General features: G+C 42.4%; 1 protein-coding gene across 7 annotated transcripts in view; it reads right to left on the reverse strand.

The window, feature by feature from the left end:
• Positions 1–20,114, reverse strand: part of CACNB4 (calcium voltage-gated channel auxiliary subunit beta 4) — a 196,483-nt gene that overhangs the window by 26,660 nt on the left and 149,709 nt on the right. For 6 of the 7 annotated variants that reach the window (XR_012641420.1, XM_074967341.1, XM_074967339.1 and 3 more), the window contains 4 exons: positions 19,864–19,922; positions 8,603–8,712; positions 6,870–7,021; positions 4,744–4,839 (listed from right to left, as the gene is read on the reverse strand). Coding sequence is in view for 6 of the 7 variants with exons in the window: in XM_074967341.1 (XP_074823442.1) it covers positions 4,744–4,839; positions 6,870–7,021; positions 8,603–8,712; positions 19,864–19,922 (417 nt within the window). In the remaining variant the exon portion in view is untranslated. The remainder of the gene's footprint in view (positions 1–4,743; positions 4,840–6,869; positions 7,022–8,602; positions 8,713–19,863; positions 19,923–20,114) is intronic. The other variant, XM_074967345.1, reaches the window with a different exon arrangement.

The following is a 20,114-nucleotide window of genomic DNA, read 5'->3' on the forward strand; positions in this document are numbered from 1 at the left end:
TGAAAAGGAAGGGGTTGGGACAGAATGGATTCTTTGCTCTAAGATGATCATCACCACCTATCCTTTTACATAGAAAATGCCCAGCCCATGTTGTGGCTGTTTCTAACATGTCACGGGACAGAAGCCCCCCACTTTCTGAGAAGAATGGGACAGTTTATGACAATACATGCTGCTCTCCAACCAAGTGCAGTTAAGGAATTACATGTCCACATTTATTTGGTCGCCCTCTCTTTCTATCCTCAATAAAAGTTCTATAACTAAGAACAAGAAACAATGTTTATATTGCAGGGGGCACTGGTTGGGTTAAATCAGGAGGCTCCTTGTACAGGAGTTCTAGATTGGAGACGATGGTGTGGTGCCCTGCCTCCAGCATACCCACACACAGGGCAGGCATAATGTATCTCCCAGTGCTGGGGAAAGTGGGTGTTTTATGCTGCAGGCAGTGCTGAGCGGCCCCAGAAGGGGCATTACTCAGCAGGGGAGGGGCTATGCCTCATATGCTCACATGCTAGGATGACTGTGCTAAGAGGAGTGCTTTAAAATGCTGTAGCAAGATTTGCTATGCGCCAGTGTTCCACACAGCACTCGAGGCATTATACCTTTCATAACAGGCTCCCACTTTGCTCACCATAAAATGCACTGACAATGATCATAACTTCAGTGAGAGTCTCACAATATTTGGTTTGCATTTTTCATAAAGCCACAGTTCCCAGAATTATGGAATTAAGGGAAAATCTCAGCTTTCATATAAAAACCAACAAAATAAAAGGAATTTTCTGTCCCTCACAGCTGCAGAGAAAAGCTTGAAAGTGTGAACACTCAAAAACCAGAGGGAAAAAGAAATGACTAGACATGATTTTAAGTCAATCATGATTTTTCATGGCCTAATTTATGAATTTGAAATGCTTGAGATGGTAATATTATAACTATCAACTGTGGTTATCTGTAATTATTTGTTCCACACAGTTTTGGTATTTTTAATAGCTCAGAGAATAAAGACTTATTCTGTATGGGGGAGGAAGTGGTCCTTTATTTCAGTTTAGCAGGCTTGTTTTTGTCATGCAAGGAGCTTGCTGTAGGAAATAATTCATCCTCACTCCTCTGTCATGCTTCAAAATCCAAAGGAAGAAAGAAGGCATCCGGATTCCCAGCAGTTAGGGGACAGAGGGAGGGGGCCAAGTTCCAGCAGACAGGAGAAGAAGAAAGCAACAACTGCTTATGAAAAGCTGTCAGCTGTGATGCAGTGACCCTACTATACCCAGGCTCTACTAAAGGTATGTCTTCACTCCAAAGTGATGAAGCACAGGTAGGAATAATCCTGTTAGGTTAAATCTAGCTAGCAAGGGTATTAATAATATTGTAGACATGGTGGCATGGGCTTGAAATCAGGCTAGCTGCTTGAGTAAAAGACTGCCAGGGACAGAGGATACTTATTTGGGTTGCTAGTGATGGACTGTGCCGTAACACCTTCACTACTATTGTTAGCCGCACTAGCTAAATTAAAGCCAGTATTGGGTATGTCTACCCTTGCTGCAATCACACCTTCACTTGCAGTGAAGACATAGGCAAAGCCTAGTCTACACTTAAAGCTTAGGTTGACAGAGCTACAACTATGATGACCTAGCCCCCAGTTTTTAGTCGGTGTCCATCAACCTAGCTACCGTTGCTTGGGGAGGTGGAGTTCCTTCTGTTTCTGAAGTGTGTGTCTACATTATGGTCTTAGTATAGCTATGCCACTATAATGCTCATAGTGTAGACATGGCCTAAGTGGGATGCAATAGGGTGGGGACCCCCAGCCTCAATGGCTGAAGGAGGGATTTGACCTGAAAAGACAGCCTGTTGACAAGAGAACCGGTTCAAGTGGAGGAAGAGGGAAAAGTGATTTTTTTCCCCACATACATAGCTGAGCCTGTCCTTCCCACATTGGTGTTGGCTTGGGCTCCACCATTCCTGCTGGCAGATCTGGAATGTTGCAGGGGGGAGGGGTGGGCACAGGCAGAGATTCTACCACCAGAAGGAGGTTAGAAAGGAAGGGGATTAGTTGCTGCAGTGACGGGTGACAGCCCTGGGATACTCCAGCTCCCTTATTAGGGCCAGTGGGTAAAGGAGAGGAGGAAGCAGTTCCCCTACTCATTACCCAGGGTCCAGAGCAAGACCTAACTGAACCTCTCTTTAACATAGGGCTGGACTTCAGCTTTTTTGCTGCTTTTGTTCTTGGTAGTGATATCAGCTGCCTTCCAACCTCTTTCTGTTTGAACTGGCTTAAGTGTGCTGGCTTGCCTTTTGAGACTCCCCTCGCCACTGACACTCAGCTTGGGAGACTACACTAGTCCTATGGTCACCAATGACACAAGAGCTCTCTAGCCTAGGAGAAAAGGTGTCTTTTAAAATCAAGTCAGGTACCTCGAGGTACCTAGCCCCATTTGACCTACCACTTAACTAGATGCAGTTTAAGGTCTTGTCTAAACTAGGATTTCAGGTGTGACGTTAGCACATGCCAGCTGACCTGTGTTAACTAACATGCTTTAAAAGTCCAGTGTAAAGAAAACATACTGCCTTAATGTGCTAAATGGGTTGAGCCTAGTGGGGAGCCTAGCACATGTTAAAGGCAGTGTGCCTTGTCTACACTAGACTTAACTAAGGGCTAGTCTACACTGGCAACACTAAAGCAGCAATGCTTTAACATGGCTTGTGTAGTCTCGGCAGAGCATTGGGAGAGAGCTCTGCCAGCACTCTAAAAAAAAAAACCCCCCTCCATGAGAGGAGCGGCTCCCAGCACTGGTGCACTGTCTACACTGGCGCTTTACAGCGCTGAAACTTGCTGAGCTCAGGGGTGTGTTTTTTCACACCCCTGAGCGAGAAAGTTGCAGCACTGTAAACTGCCAGTGTAGACAAACCCTAAGACTTGCTTCAAATTCTAATCTAGACAAAGTCTAACACCTTTATAATCAGGTTAGCATCAACCCCTGCCAGGTAACATGATGGTAAGGGTGTTAAACTGCATCTAGACTAGGTGTTAAGCAGGGTTTCAGATGGGGTTAAGTACCTCCAGGTACATGCAAAATCAGTTTAGTTATTTTTGGGCAGATGTGTGTGTGGACACTCTTATTTTGAAATAAAAGTGGTTTGAGGTTAGCCACTTTCATTCTGAAATAACAGTGTCCACACAAAGACATGCACCAAAATGACTAAATTGGTTTCAATTCACACTTTTTATCATTTCAGTGCAAGTTCACAAGTGGACCAAGACTCACCCGATTAAACAAACAAAAAATCCCACAATTTTCCCACCGAGTCTGGACAGAACCACAGAATCAACCTCTCAACCATGATCAGCTTGAGGACTCAAAAAACAGCTCTTGGATGTTTGAGAGCATCTCTTTTGTCTAACAAGTTACTAGCTGGCATCCTATTGGAGGCAGTGGCTGTTTCTTAACCTTCCTATATCTGTTGGATGACACACTGACTTGTCTACATTAGAGAGCTTACAGCAGCATAGCTGTACAGATACAGTTGCATCACTATAAGATCTCTTGTGAAGTCACTCTATGCCACTAGGAGAGATCTCGCCCGTTGACATAAACTACCCCCAGTGAGCGGCAGTAGCTATGTTGGCAGGAGAAGTTCTTCTGCTGACACAACACTGTGCTCTCTACCACTTATTCCGGCAAAACTTATGTTGCTCAAGGGGGTGTTTTTTCACACCCCTAAACGACATAAGTTTTGCCATAACTGGTAGCGTAGACATGGCCTTATAGGTCTCCCATATTTCTCTATTCTTGGATTAAGGAGACCCTTACAGTAGGCTTCCTGCTTGGCAGCTGGGACCGTGACAGCAGCACCCAATTCCCTTCTGACCCTTACAATAAATTACTGCTAAGTCCACCACCTCTTTAGATGGACTTGAAGGAGGATAGCTAGAAATGTAGATATACGCCAAAAGAGAACTTCCTAGAGGTTGGGAAGAGCTGAGAGGATTCTGTTATTTGAAGTCCACTATAGCTCTCATTCTTCAAATCTGATTTTTCCATGTTTTTCCATGATTTTTCTCTTTGATCCTACACCAGTGGGTGCTCTAGAAAAACCTAAGATAGATTTCCCAGTGAGGCCCCATGATGTGATGTGGACTGTTATGTCTTACCATGCTCATTCTCATGCATAGACATTGGGTTGTCATATAGGCAAGTTACCACCTGTGTGCATTTCACAAAAAGATTTGTCCTGCAACAAAACCTTGGGCTGAGTTTCAAAAGTCTAAACAATTTTAGCTGCTTTTCCACATACGCCCTCCCCATAGAAAACTACCCCATCAGCTGGCCTAAACATCTGGGGCAGCTTGCAGGCCTGCTAACTGCAGGACTCCGCATCAATTAAAATGGCTAATCATGATCCCAACAAGGTGGCTTGCGATAATTGTCTAGTTCCACTGGGCCAACCGGAATGTCTCAACAGATGATCTTTTGAAAGCATTCTTTGCTGAAGTGCCAGAAACTCAATTTTGAGATGCAGGTTATTTTAGGGCCTCAGACAGGCTACTTCTTTGAATATAAAAAGTGACTGAATAGTGTTGAGTTTTTTTTTCTCTCTCTTAGCTGGTCTAGGACTGGAGGGCTGTGAGCATCACCAAAAAGTCAACTGACAACATGTGAATGCAATTATATCAATGATAAACACAGTAGAAATGTACAAAACTCCAGTTCATTGATCTGGAGTTTTATTCTTGTTGATTTTTTCTGTACTTACTGGTGGACATTGTGCAAGTTTATCAGCTGCCACCAACTGAACATTTAAGTGTTTACTTTGTGACTTTCCTCTGGATTTAATCAGTCGCTGCAAAACCTGAGAGAGGAAAAGAGGAAAACATGAGTATAAGAGTCAAACATCCCCAGATACAAGAGATCCAAATGCCAATGACAGGATTAACCAATGTAATAAGGTCTTATTTGTATTACATTTAATATAATGGATCAAATTTTGTCATCAGACAGATGCAAATTCTTCAATTTACTTCACTAGGATTTGTGCATGTTTATCTCAGCATAGGATTCGACCCAAAGCATATTTTCCAAATGCAGTTTAAAGTGTGATTTTGCTTTGTTCTGGTTCTAAGTACTAGGTTATTGTCAACAAATATAATTTTCTAAAGGACTATTTTCCAATGCTCCCTGAAAATTATGCAGTTGCACCAGCTTGATTATAGCATAAGAGTAATAGTATATTATGCTGTGCAATACTGATATTATGGTGACAGTCTGCTCGGAAGTATATTTTGATACAGAAGGTTTTTTAACACCCACAGTTCATATTACCTCATTATTTTTTCCTGCAGTATGCTCATTAATAGAATTTAGGGGGTGGGAGAAATTAGGAATTCTAAATTCTTTATCTATAAACTATAAAAGAAAATTATAGTATCAAACACCCTGCTCACAAGCCTTTGGGTGAAAGACTTCAAAAAGAAAAGTGTGCCCTTGACCTTTGTGCTCTTGATCCTCCCCAACTCACTTGCCAGATAACTTTTCATTCAACAGAATGGGTGTAGCTAGTACAACCAGCACCATATCAGGAAAATTCAATAGCAGTCAGCAGGGAATATGCAAATTATGTACACTGAGTTTACACTAAGAACTTTATATTATTATAAGTGCATTAAGGGGTGCTGTTAAAACTTAAATTATGCTGTTTCCCTACAGAATGTGAGCCAGATCCCCAACTGACATAAATCACCCTACCTCCATTTGCACCACGTGAGGATTCAGACTTTTAGTTTTAGAAAACATGTAGGTTTTCTGGAAGAGTGAGTGAAGGATCTGGAAAAAGTTATTCACCCTGAAGTCTATGGTACTGAAGTATAATGCTACATAATAGTAGCCATCCTTAACTGCCAATAGTTAATGTAACAAGAAGCAAATTGTGAAAGAACACAATTAGTCAGGTATTGACTGCTAAACCAGTATAGGGGCTACAGGCTTGTCTATATTAAAACTTTCAGAAGTTTCATTAAAATTGTTTTTTAAATGAAAATTGGTGCAAACCCCTGCATAGACTCTCTCATATCAATGTCCTCCTTGTTTATATTATTTTAGCTTTATTTAGTTAGTAACTGAATTACGCTATAATCAATATAAGCCAGGTTTAAATAGATTTAAAAATACATCTTCAGTTTAACTGGTGCAATAATACAGACAAGGCATAAGTGTGCAAAGGTTATTAAGAACCTTAAAGCAGCACTTTAAAAAAATCACTTTTGTGGCTTTTGTGCTCTACATGAAGAACCCAGAGGACATCCCAAAAACCACAACTGGCACTACCTAGTGTCCTGGTTGGGAGTCTCAATAGAAGCACCAAGGACTGATCTAATCTCTCACCTCTAGAGGTGGCCCTCCAAGGGAGAGTTAAGGCACATTGGTGGAGTGAGGAGAGATGGCACTTGTTCTGAAGATGAATTAAGGGCTTAAATCTCTATGGCTGTCAATGCAGCACCTTTCATGAACATTAAACTCACTACAATTGTAACTGAAAATAAATATCTATTTTCAAGGTGAATAGTTGCATGAGGATGTTAAACACAGAAGGATTCCCCCTCTAGGGAAAGGAGAGAGAAAAAAATAAAAAAGGAACCACATGAGACAGAGGCTTAGTCATGGCATTTAATGCACTACTGGAAAGGGCTCAGATATTACAGGGATGGGCCTGTATAAGAACCTGTATACAACAGAATGGTTTTCTTCTGATATGAGCACAAAGCTCTCATTGGTGTCAACATGTGCATTTTGAGGGGGAAAGAGAACACACCCTATCTCAGAGGACAACGAGCATGTAACATTTTAAAAGTAAAATGCATGTATTTTAAAGATGATTGTAATTACCTTTGGAGATGACACTTTAACATGAACAATAATCGGTGCTAAAGATGTCTTAATAAGTTGTGCTGGATGATTGATAGTATCCGCATCTAGGACAACCAGCTGTAAGGATCTTGCCAACTCAAAGATTCTTTCAATTTCACTCTGCACTTCAGCTAAACAACAACACCAAAACCGAAACAACAGGTCATAACTGCTCTACCTCAATACTGTTTAGAAAAATAAATCACATGTGCCATTGGTTTTGGTGTACAGTATATGTACAATATATGGACTTCATGTATAAATAAATGTTTGTGATTTACACAGGAGACTAGAACAGGCGATGCAAGTACAGAACATACATTTTTAGACTGTTTTTAAAAATGCTACTTTGGTCCCCACATACGCTAATGGTAATAAGCCTCGTGAATGAGGACTGTTGTTGGCAATGTAACTCCCTTGATGTTATATTAGCTCATATGTTTTGGGAGCACCCCGTATCAAGAATTTCTGATATAAGTTGGGTCATAGGACCAATTTGATATTAGATGCTAAATTGGAGCCTGCCCCCTTAAGTTTCATTCTTGGATATATTTCCAATATCTAGAGATTACCTGGTAACAAAGCAGCACGGTTCCAAAGTGGAGCTTTAGTGGCTAAAAAATTAATCATGCAAAAATAGAAAAGTGGATCCCCACCAAATATTGATGCCTGGCTCAGTGATATGGCTGACCTCGCAGCTAATGAATGACTGGCATTCTGCAGAAAGGGAATGCCTGAAAAATTCAAAGCAATTTGGGCTGAGTTTTTAGAGGTCTGTGATTAACAGAGACCCTGAAGAAAGATCACTTTCCTGCCCCTCACTTTATACTAACCCTATTTATTTATTTTGCATACTATGATTAATCTGGTATGTTGGTATATTTGCTGTATTTGGAAATAAAAAATATTATAGTCAGTGTAGTCTATCCACCTAACTGCTACTTCAATAATCTATAAAGCATAAGGTTACTTATTAAGATTTGTTCTTAGGCGCCCCTAAACACACACAGACTCTAAATCAGTTAGAAACAATATGGTTCACCCAATAACCTGGCTACATGACCAAACTAATTATTTCTAAACATTTCACAGTTGTTTTCTTAGCACTATTCGTGACTTAAAATACAAAATCAGTCACTCAGAATGAAGCAAACCTTAATGTACAAGGCCCAGAAAAGGTTCTAAGTATGCCTTACTAATGTTCCACTTAGGCACTTAATATGAAGCTTCCATAGTGCACTGAGCTTTGTCCAGCCACACTGGGGTGAATTTTATCCCCAGGAGCCTTTTTCTCCCATCAGCACATATGAAATTTGGATTTACCCATTTAAATCCTCTGCATCAATAAAGGAACAGATCACTTGGAGTTAAATTCAGATACAGTTTATGGGCCTGATCCAAAGCCCACTGAAGTCAATTACAAAGGCTCTTCTTATTGACTTCAACAGGCAATGGATCAGGCATAGGTGAATAAGATACTGGTGCCAACAAGTTCTGGTGGACTGCTAAAAAGGCCTTTCATCTGGAAATCTCACAGGCTCTATGGGATCCCATAAAGCTGTAATCCAGTTTTTGCAAGAACCTGCTGGTTTCCAGTGGCTGATACTATAGGCATCTCATGATTATAATGGAAGGGCTCATGACATTTAAAAGCTGTCACTTTGCTCCAGGACGTAACTATGTGCAGTGCAGTACATGTGCTAACATCTTACCTAAACTGGACCTGGTATTCGACCGCTCAATTATTGCCCTCTTGCTCGGATTATTTAGGACAGACCTCTTAGCAAGAGAAATGTCGGCTGTCACTCTAGTTATTGATATCCTATGAATAAGAACACAGGAAAGAACAAAAACACTGCAGTCATATTTTTACTGTACTGTATGTGATTTACATCTACTTTGTGTTGCAGAAGGTGAACATAGTATAACACCAATCAGATGTGTTTTATAGTTGAATTATATCATTAAAGTAAGAAAAAGAGGCAGAAAGAAGCTCTCCTTTCAAGTAAAACCTATGATACTCAAGCTCTAAAAAACCCCCACACAATTGTACGTTTGTCTATTTCACTTTTAACTGATAATATATACATGTGAAAACATCATTTCTAATACCACACTCACTACTACATATATTTCTCTCTCTCTTTCTGTATGTAGCTATCCATCTACCTATACTGAGACACTAACACAAACTCTTCCCTGTGCTAATGAGGTGTGATTAGGGTTGCCAACTTTCTAATCACAAAAACCCAACACCCTAGCCCCGCGCCTTCCCCAAGGCCCTGCCCCACCATGAGGCCCCTCCCCCGCTCACTACATTCCCCCGCTCTTCCCCACCCTCACTTTCACTGGGCTGGGGCAGGGGGTTGGGGTGCGGGAGGCGGTGAGGGCTCTAACTAACAATGGGGGTCTGGGATGGGGCCAAAAATGAAGGCTTCAAGGTGCGGGAGGGGGCTCTAGGCTGGGGCAGGGAGTCGGGGTGTGGGAGGGAGTGAGGGCTCCGGCTGGGAGCTCTGCGGTGGAGCTGGGGATGAGGGGTTCAGTGTGTGAGAGGGGGCTCTGGGCGGGTGCAGGGAGGGTGAGGGTGCTGGCTGGGGGTGCAGACTCTGGGCTGGGGCCGGGGATGAGGGGTTAAAGGTGTAGGAGGGGGCTCCAGGCTGGGCAGCGGGGCCGAGGAATTTGGAATGTGGGAGGGGGGCTGGAGGTTGAGGCAGGGGGTTGGGGTGTGGGCTCTGGACTGGGAGTGCTTACTTTGGGGGGGAGCCGGGGATGAGGGGTTTGGAGTGCAGGAGGGGGCTCCAGACTGGGGCCGAGGGATTCCGAGTGCGGGAGGGGGCTGCGGGTTGAGGCAGGGGGTTGGCGTACGGGGAGGGGGGGAAATGAGAGTTCCGGCTAGGTGTGCAGACTCTGGGGTGGGGTAGGGGATGAAGCGTTCAAGGTGTGGGAGGGGGCTCTGGGCTGGGGCAGGGAGTTGGGATGTGGGGAGGGGGTGAGGGCTCCAGCTGGGGGTGCAGGCTCTGGGGTGGGGCCAGAGATGAGGGGCTTGGGGTCCAAGAGGGGGCTCAGGGTTGGGGGGTGCGCTCAGGACTGGGGCAGGTGATTGGGCCTCAGGGTTGGGGCACGGGTTTACCTCGGGTGGTTCCTGGTCAGCAGTGCAGCAGGGCTAAGGCAGGCTGCCTGCCTGTCCTGGCACCGCGCTGCACCCTGGAAGAGGCCAGCAAGTCCAGGTCCTAGGCGTGGGGGCCAGGAGGCTCCGTGTGCTGCTCTCACCTGCAGGCACTGCTCCCCCCACCCGCAGCTCCCTTTGGCTGAGAACCAGTTTCCGGCCAGTAGAAGTGCTGAGCTGGTGCTTGGGGCAGGAATAGCGTGCAGAACCCTGTGTCCCGCCCCCACCTAGGACCCGGACCTGCTGGCTGCTTCCGGGGCACAGTGCGGTGCCAGGACAGGTAGGGACTAGCCTGCTTTAGCCCCGCAGCATCGCCGACCGGACTTTTAACAGCCCGGTCAGTGGTGCTGACCAAAGCCATCAGGATCCCTTTTTGACTGGGTGTTCTGGTTAAAAACCGGACACTTGGTCACCCTAGGTGTGATATCAAAAATTATTTCACAAGCTAAAGTGGATCTCAGGCCAAGTAGAACAGCAGAGCCATAATAAAATAAAATAATAATAATACTTCATCTTCAAAGCATTTTATAAACATTACTTAATCTTCAAACATCCCTCTGAGGTAAGTAAAGAATGTAATCCCCAATTTACGGTTTGGGGAATGGCAACAGAGAGATTCTATCTATCTAGGTCTCATAGTCATTAATGGATTTATTCTCACAAACTCTCGTGAGGTAGGCAATTGTTGCCACTTTGCAGACAGGGAACTGAGGCACAGGGTTGGGTTACTTGCCGAAGGTCACAAAGGAGTGTCTGTGACTGGTAATTAAAATGAGGTCTTCAGGATCCCAATCCAGCGAGCTATCCCCTACACTATGCATCCTGCATTCTAGAGCAGGCTAGTTAAGTCACTTGCCCAAGGCTGCAAAGGAAGTCCATATCAGAGGCAAAATTAGAACACAGGCTTGGAAGCTGGGAAATTCTAACCACCTCTCTCTGTCACACTTATGCACACATGCACCAAGCTGGACTATATGAAGTAGGTCACTGCAAAGAATACTCCTCACACTACAGGCTAGAGGGTGGCATTCAGTCATAGGCCAGAGCTGGAAATAGCGTGGAGGGATCATTTTGCAGGGAGGGAGGGTAGAGTGGTGTGGAGAGGTATTCCTCTGTACCTCAGGGAGCACAGTTCTTCTCAGAGCTGCAAGTAGCACATGTCACGTGCACTCTGTGGCTGCCCAGCTCTGTAAACCGATGTAGAATGGGAGAATATAGTGGAGCCCCTTCCCTAACACATGAATGCAGGGATTACAATTGTTCCTAATCCTTGAGTGAACTGATACAAGGGGAATGTGACAGGATTTAACTCCCACCATTGGCAAGGCAAGGGAAAGAACACCAATTAGTCATACTCTGCACCTGGAGGAGGTGCCTCCTGGCCAGAGAAGGCAAAGTTGGCCTTATAAGTAGACTGAGGGAGCTCAGTTGGAGAGAGACTGCAGAGGAGACAGGTCTCTCTGGTGGAGGGAAGCCCGGGGATAAGGTTTAAAACAGACAAGTAACAACTGAGGAAGAACACTACCGGGGCAGGTTAAGCTTCTGCAGGAGGAGGCCCTGAGATAGAGCCAACAAGGGGACTACACTGAAGCCTCAGAGGGTCAGAAGGGCAATTACTCTAAAGATTTGTTTGGCCTTTTATTTGGACTTGTTTGTGCTACCCTGGAATGGGCTTGAAATGACTTTTCTGTTTGAAATTTCTTTCAAATTTCTTTTAAAATGTTAAAAAATGCTGGAAATCAGAAGAAAACATTTTTGTTTAGGGTTGAATGAAACACTTTGTTCAACTAGAAATAATTTTTTTTAACTTTTAAATTAACCAAAAAAATTTCAAAAATTTAGTTTTTGGTTCCACTCAAAACCATTTTTTAAATATTATTTTTCTGAATTGCCAATGAACCCAAACAAAATCTGTTATTCACATAGCTCTAGAGCAGTGGTTCCCAAACTTTAACAATCTGTGAACCCCTTTCAATAAAATGTTAAGTCTCGCAAACCCCATCCTAAAAATGAGTATTTCCAGGGATTTTCTTCTTTACCTGAGTATAAATTATAAAAAGCAGTGATCTTGGAAATATAAAATTTGTTTTATGACTTGCTTATTACACACTATTTATTAATAATTATTATTTATCATTACAGTATTTTTATTACATTATGAAAACGGCAATGCTCTTCCAAGATCTTACTTTTGTAGCTTGTATCACTTTGAATAAGCCTGTTATAAGACAAGGCTCCTATGTTTCATCAAGGAGTATCAGATGTGAAACAGCATGAAGGTATTTAAGAAGTCAACTCAAAGAGTTCCTCCTACACAAGCATTCAGGTCTTGAGCAGTCCAGGCAAACCACGCATGTTACAACAAAGCTTAAACTTGTTCTTCATAATAATTTTAAAAACAATACTAGCTGCCTATTTAATTTTCAACACAGCAAAAACTATCCTTCTCCCTTTCCATTTCTTATAAGGAGTCTTATTAATAAGTCTTAATAATAATAAGACTCTTATTAATAAGGAGTCTTATTATTATTCCAGCTACCATAGGCGTATGCAAAGCTGAAGGACACGTGCCAACAACTGGGAAGAGAATAGATGTCACTGCTCTGTACCTACTCTTAATACAAATGTGTCCTGGGAATCCATGCAATAAACTGAAGTGAAATAAGATTAGTCAAACAGCTCAGGAGTGGGAGGGGGAAGGAGGGCGGGGAAAGAGAGGGTATGAACGAGAATCACGAAGAGCTCAGAGAAATGACACATTAAACTGCAGGCTGCTGCGTAAAATGCTCAATCCACCAGGTTTTAAATCAAATATTAAGTTTGTGGGTTTTGCTAATGTCATCTGTGTTCGGCAAATTAAAAACTGGGGAAGGGCTACACGTCTTACACCAGAGCCTGCAGCTAAAGCGGTCATTCCTCGGAGCTATTCATGGGTTAGGGAGGAGTTGTAGTCACTTCTCTGCCTCCCGTGAATACCTACCCCATCCCTACTCCACAACCTAACTGGATAATCTTATTTTAGAGGACTTCTAATTTAAGCCTGCATATTAAGGGCATGTACACTGTGGGGAAAGGGGCACAGGGAGCTCCCTTCTCCTTCACGATCATCCATGTGTAATGGCTGGGGCTTAGGTGACCAGGCCAGTAGTAGCTGCTGGGCCAGGGTTGAAGGCAAGAATGGAGATTAGCTACCAAGCTGAGTCAGGAGACAGGTAGCAAAGTAAAGCCAGGCCTGAGTCAAAGGCAGAAGTCAGGAGCAAGATGAGGCAAAAGACAAGGTAATAAGCTAGAATCTATGTTGTTGATCAGACGGCTCCTTAGGGTAACTCCTGGTTTAAACAGTTGGCGTGGACCAAAGTTCTGTTGCTCTGGCTTCTTTGGGTAGTACTTGCTGCGGTGCCTAACTCTCCAGTAATTGTTGGGTGCTGCTTCACCTGGTTCCCCAGTGGTGACACAGAGGCAGTGGTCACCCAGAACTTCACAACCCCAAATTCTAGACCCATGGATCATTATAGCATGAAACAACAGGGCAGGATATGACCCACTGCTCAATGGGACACTAGACTGGGACCTAGCTAGTGCATCCAGCAGTGCTCTATCGCCCCAAGAATCAGCTGGCTTGAGGCCTCCAGAACCCTGGCTGCTCCTGGCCACAAGTACTATGAAACAAACACTTTCTGGAGCAGCGGTGAGGAGTACTGCAGAGCACTTAGGCTGCCACACGTCATTGGGCCCATATCAGTACAGGCATGGATGGAGGGAATTAAACTAATAACAAAAAGGGAGGGTTAAAAGAGTGAAGATATGAGCACTCAGCACAATATCAAGATGTTGAGAACAATAATCAAGGAACCAAAGGACATGGAGAAGAAATTCTTTAATTGTCTATACATCAGTGCTAGGAGCCTGGGTAATAAACAAGAGGAATTGGTTCTGATTTATGAGCATAAATTCAATGTAGTTGGTATTATTGAAACCTGGTGGGATGATTCACACAAGTAGAATGTTAAAATCAATGATTATAACCTATTTAGGAAGGATCAAATGGGCAAAAGCATAGGGGGAGTAGCACTCCATATAAAAAATGGCATTACCTGTTCCCAAGTCACTGATAACTCAGAAGAAAATTATCCTAATGCTTATGGATCAATGTCCTAACAGATAAAGCACAAGATGGAGTATTAGTTGGGGTCTACTATGGACCACTAAATCACACTAGGGAACTGGATGACCATCTCCTTATGTACCTGTGTACAATGTGTAGGCAGGAAAGCTGTGTGATCATGGGGGAACTTCAATTTGAATGACATATGCTGGAGGTCTCATGCTGCCAGTAGTAAAACATCCTTAGAATTTTTAACCATAATAGATGATAATTTCATAACTGAAAAAGTGTTGCAGTCAACATGGGGAATTTCTAGTTTAGACCTAACAAATAAAGAGGAACTGATCACAGAATTAAAAGTTAATGGTAGCTTAGGTACAAGTGATCATCACTTGATCACATATCTAATGTGCAAGCTGAACAGTCCAAACCAGTAATATATATACTTAGTGCTTTAATAGGGCCAGTTTCACAAAGCCGAAAACAATAGAGACAAAACAGGTGGGAGGAAAATTTTAATAAAAAAATGTGAATGATCACTGGGAATCATTTAAGTACACCTCACTAAATGCCCCAAAAGCCACAATCAAGGAAGAAGACTGTGTTAGTTAAAAAACTGTCCTGGTTTAGAGAGGAAGTGAAGGCATCTGTAAATAATAAAAATATATATATAACAAATGGAAGAAGGGGGAAGTTGTTAATAATTAATATAAATCAGAAGTTATTAATTGTAAAATGTTGATAAGAGAAGCCAAGGAACAGCAGGAGAAATCTCTGGCTAGCAGAGTTAAGGACAATAATAAGGAGTTTTTTAAATATATTAGGAACAAAAAGAATCCCACCAATGGTATTGGTCTATTACTACTAGATGTAAATGGTAGAATAATCAATAATAATGCAGAAAAGACAGATGTATTCAATAAATATTTCTGTTATGTATTTGGGGAAAAACAGATGATGCAATTTCATCATATGGTGAAGATAACACTCTTCCGATGCTACTAGTATATCTCTGGAGGATATTAAAAAGAAGCTACTAAGGTTAAACTTTTAAAGTCAGCAGGTCCAAATAATATGCATCCAAGAATTTTACGAGTTGTCTGAGGAGCTTGCTGGACCATTAATGTTGATTTTCAATAAGTCTTAAAGCACTGGGGAAGTTCCAGAAGAAAGTTAATGTTGTAAAATTTTTAAAAGGGTAAACAAGATGACAAGTAATTACAGGTCTGTCAGCCTGACATCAACCACAAGCAAGATAACGGAACAGCTGTTATAGGACTCGATTAATATAGAAGTAAAAGAGGTGAATGTAATTAATGCATATCAACATGGATTTATGGAAAATAGATTCTGTCAAACAACTTCACATCTTCTTTTGATGAGATTACAAGTTTGGTTTATAAAGGCAATAGTGTTAACATAATAAACTTCTATAAGGCATTTGACTTCTTACCGCATGTCATTTTGATTGAAAAATTAGAATATAAAAATCAGCATGGCACACATTAAAAGGATTAAAAATTGGCTAAGTAACAGGTGTCAAAATGTAACTGTGGGGTCCCACAGGGATCAGCTCTTGGCCCTACACTATTTAACATCTTTATCAATGACCAGGCACTCTAAAGAATGGGACTCATTTAACTGCTGACTTTTGACAAAAATGTAGTCAATTTTCTACAGTTGAAATGCTTTTTCTGACAGTCAAGTAAGTGGCTTGTATTCAGATCTGAGATATATATCGCAACAACAGAAAAATGGCACTAATGGTACCCCAGAGGCTTAAGACAAGCATTTATTATGTGACTATGTCACAAATTGTCCTAAAGAAATGTAATTTGGACAGTTCAGAGCTACTGTAATTAAATACTACTCCATGTGAAATTAACCCTTTTCATCAGCAAATTCTACACTGGAGTGCCAAAGTATTAGAGAGTTTAGAATGTTAGGTATTCTTCAGCTTTTTGTCTTAGGAGATCCCACATCCCACAGTGATAGCAGTCCACTCTTCTCCCATAATACTATGAAGGCTTCAAAAAGTAGCAAATTCCTAGAAGGGCCATCACCTCAGATGTGCTTGCCATCTCCTCCTCCTGTGTCATAGTACTAACCCTTTTATATTTATCACATTAACACTAGGGAGCTCAGGTCCCCTACCCTGATGTTAACATAGCATCAGAGTCATTTGAAGTCAAAGGCCACAGCTTTAATAACAACTAATCAGTCACTAAAAACATTGATCTGCCCACATTGTGTGCTAAGTTACACACAAGCAAGTGTACTGACTTCAGTGGAGTTTCACACCTATAATTCAGGGCAGGTTTGACCCACTGAGTCTAAATTTATGCAACTCACACAGCAAGGGGCCACATGGAAAAAAGCACTAAGTGGAGGGTGTCAGTTCAAGTAGCTCCTCCTGCATTCTGACTTTCATATTTTCACACATTCTTCCAGCCCCTCAGCATGTAAGTTACACCAATTTAGGCTCTTTAAAAGGATAGCTGGGGCCCTACTGGAGCTCTGCTGGAAGGTGCATTGACTCATCACATATCCTTGACTCTCTGACCACACTCTTTACTGTCAAGTGCTGTCTACTTTCAGGGCTGCAGCTAGTAGATGAAACTTTCAGGAGTCTTGTGGCCCCGCAACTTCACTTTCACCACCGATGGCCTAGAATCTACAAGTGGAAACCAATGAGCACAGTGAACCTCTAACACCAGTTTAGACTTTCACCCACTAATCAATATATGAAACTTACACCACCTCACTCTAGATAAGGGCTACAGGTTTAGTTTCAGCAACTCAGTCACCATGTTGGATCCTTACAACAATCCATTTGAACCAATCCAGAAACACAAACAAAACAGTCAGCACTACCTTCAGGTTTCAGAGTAGCAGCTGTGTTAGTTTGTAACCGCAAAAAGAAAAGGAGGACTTGTGGCACCTTAGAGACTAACACATTTATTTGAGCATAAGCTTTCGTGAGCTACAGCTCATTTCATCGGATGCATGCACTACCTTCAGTTATCTTGATATTTAAGAAAATATTGTACTTTTTAAACCCATCCACACAAACAACAGGGTCTGTAGGAATTATCCCATGAACCAAGTTTTAATGACTTGTAGCCTTTAGCTTAGTGAGATTGGTCACTTGAGCCAGCACTTGGCTTCTCATCTGGATACATTTAAAAATCTTAGCAAAGAGGTTATCCTTCCAGAAACCAACTCTGCACAATGTCACAGTCTCAGTAATGGGCTGTTTGTCATTAAATCAGGAAGGCTTTTAAAGCCGTTGGAGTCTCTCCTAAAGTTCTGCAGCATTTTTTGACGTGAGAGAGCATGCGGCGTGCCCATGGAAAGCAGAGTTCAAAGGATCTAGGACCGAAGTTCTAATAATCTACAAATGGGTACTTACTACCAAAAAGGAATGAACGACAAAAAAGGGAGCCCTGTCTATTGAGTGTATATATACAGAAAGTAATTTCCCTGGAGCGGATACCACAGAAAATATCAACTATACATGTTTGATAGCAACAACTGAAATGCCAATTTTGCTTTTTGCCATTACAGTGCCTTTACCAGGACTTCCCCGGGGGTTGAGCCAACCCCTAGAACAGGGATCGGCAACCTTTGGCACGCAGCCCATCAGGGAAATCCGCTGGCGAGCCGAGGCGGTTTGTTTACCTGCAGCGTCCACAGGTTCAGCCGACTGCAGCTCCCACTGGCCGCGGTTCACTGTTCCAGGCCAATGAGGGCTGTGGGAAGTGGCGGCCAGCACATCCCTTGACCCACACTGCTTCCTGCAGCCCCCATTGGCCTGGAACGGTGAACCGCGGCCAGTGGGAGCTGTGATCGGCCAAACCCACAAACACTGCAGGTAAACAAACCATCCTGGCCTGCCAGCGGATTTCCCTGATGGGCCGCGTGCCAAAGGTTGCTGATCCCTGCCTAGAACATCAGGGACTTCCCCAACAACACCTGAGAGCAGCAGTAGAGCAGTGGGCCCACTCTAAATTCTTGAATTAAAATTCTTCTCTTGCTCTCAGTTGCTCAGTTTCTTTGCATCAGCTGAGGAGGCTGTATACTTTGTTCTCTCTCCCTCCTGCATCCCCCTGCAGTTTCTGCAACCTTTTCAAGTACCTGACGTGTTTTCCTCCCTTTTTGGTTTTGGGTATTGTCTTTTTCAAAATTTAATTTTTAAATATTTTTGACTCGACTGCATTTAATAGCTGATTTTTCTGAGGCACCTGCCCTGAGCCTTCTCTTTGCTTACTATTTAAATTCACTCTGTTCCTGATAGTTATTCCAGCATCAGGGTGTGATTAGTTTATTTAGAGCAAATTCTGTTGTATAAGAGCCCTGAACTTGACAAATGGTATCAGATCAAAATTAGCCCAGTAAATGGTAACTTCAGAATGAAATAAAAAAGCATTAATGTTTCCAGGCCAGTAGATTTCAATCATTTTGCTAGATCTAGTACCCAATGCCCACGAAACTTTGGTATAATGAAAGGGTTTTAAATGAACTTATTTGAGACCAAATTCTATTCTCTCTTATGATGGTATAAATCTGGAACAACTCAGTTTGCTCCAGTGGTGATACGCCACTATAAATGAGAGCAGAATTTGACCCACTGCAAACAAAAATCAACTTTTTTGGTCTGAAAAAATATTCTTGAAGCAATTTCCCCCGCCCCCCCCAATTTTTCAGTGTCGGCAGCAAATTAAAAAAAAAAAAAAAAATCAGTTATTCACACAGTTCTACTGTTCGATGATATTCAGCAAGGGTAGGTGGAAGCTGCTTAGATTAAAAAAAATCTGATTTGTTGAGCTCATTTGACCAGCAATTATCCTGTATTGTGCTCTCATGAGATAAGCAGAGTCAATATTTGAATAGGAGACATCCAAAGAAAACCCTGATACTGCAGAAAGTACTGCTGGTGATTCAGTCGGTGGCACTGTTTCCTCTGAGTCAGTAGAGAACTAGCGTCCCAGCCTGGTGCAGAGAGGCACCATGTTCTTGGGAGGTATACTCAGGGCATGTCTACAGTTACCGGTAGATCAGCACTGCTGCAACTGACGCAGCAAGTGTCGATTTAGCGAGTCTTCACAAGACTTCACAAGCACTCTCCCATCAATTTTTGTATTCCACTTCCCCGAGAAGCATAAGGGAAGTCTACAAGAGACGCTATCCCATCAACACAGCACAGTGTAGGCACTGCAGTAAGTGGATCTAACTATGTCTACTTCAGTTACGTTATTCATGTAACTGCAGTTGTATAAGTTAGATTGATTTACCATGGTAGTGTAGACCAGCCCTCAGATGCAACGTTAAAAAGAACTTAAGATCCTTGCCACATATCATCATTAAAGATTCCATGGCACTTTTCTTTTTTCCCCTTGTCAAATTCCATCTAGGGTAATTACATTCTGCCTACCTACATTTTCCCTACAATTTCAGCTGGATTTAGTATTCAGGCAAAATTCTGCTCTGTTACAACCTTCCATTCCTCATGTTGTTATGCACTCTTAAAAACAGTTGTTGTTTGTCACCCTGTGGCTGCAATTCAGTGTTGAGTAAAAGGATTTCTACTTCTATAGTTGGTGACCCAGTTGGAATGTGCGTTGGGATCCTCTTTGATAAAAGGCACTACATAAAATCATTATAATGTGGGGAAAAAACATGAAAAGGATTATATTTCTCACCTCCCATCAAACCTGTGCTTCAGGAAGTCAAAGAGGGCTTTCTGCATCATGTCTGTTACCTTTGCAGAGGTGAGGAAGGTTGAACAAAGAGGATTGACAGGGAGAGAAAGAAGTCAAAAGTAAGAAAAAAGGCAGAAGGCAAGGACATTTCCAATAATCAATGTCCTTTACATAGATAGTAATCATTTAATTGTAGTACTATCATCAACGAGCTCTCATTCATACACATCTGGTAGCTGCAATTCTAACTC

This window comes from Natator depressus, chromosome 11 (assembly GCF_965152275.1).
Source record: "Natator depressus isolate rNatDep1 chromosome 11, rNatDep2.hap1, whole genome shotgun sequence".
Lineage (NCBI taxonomy): Eukaryota > Metazoa > Chordata > Testudines > Cheloniidae > Natator > Natator depressus.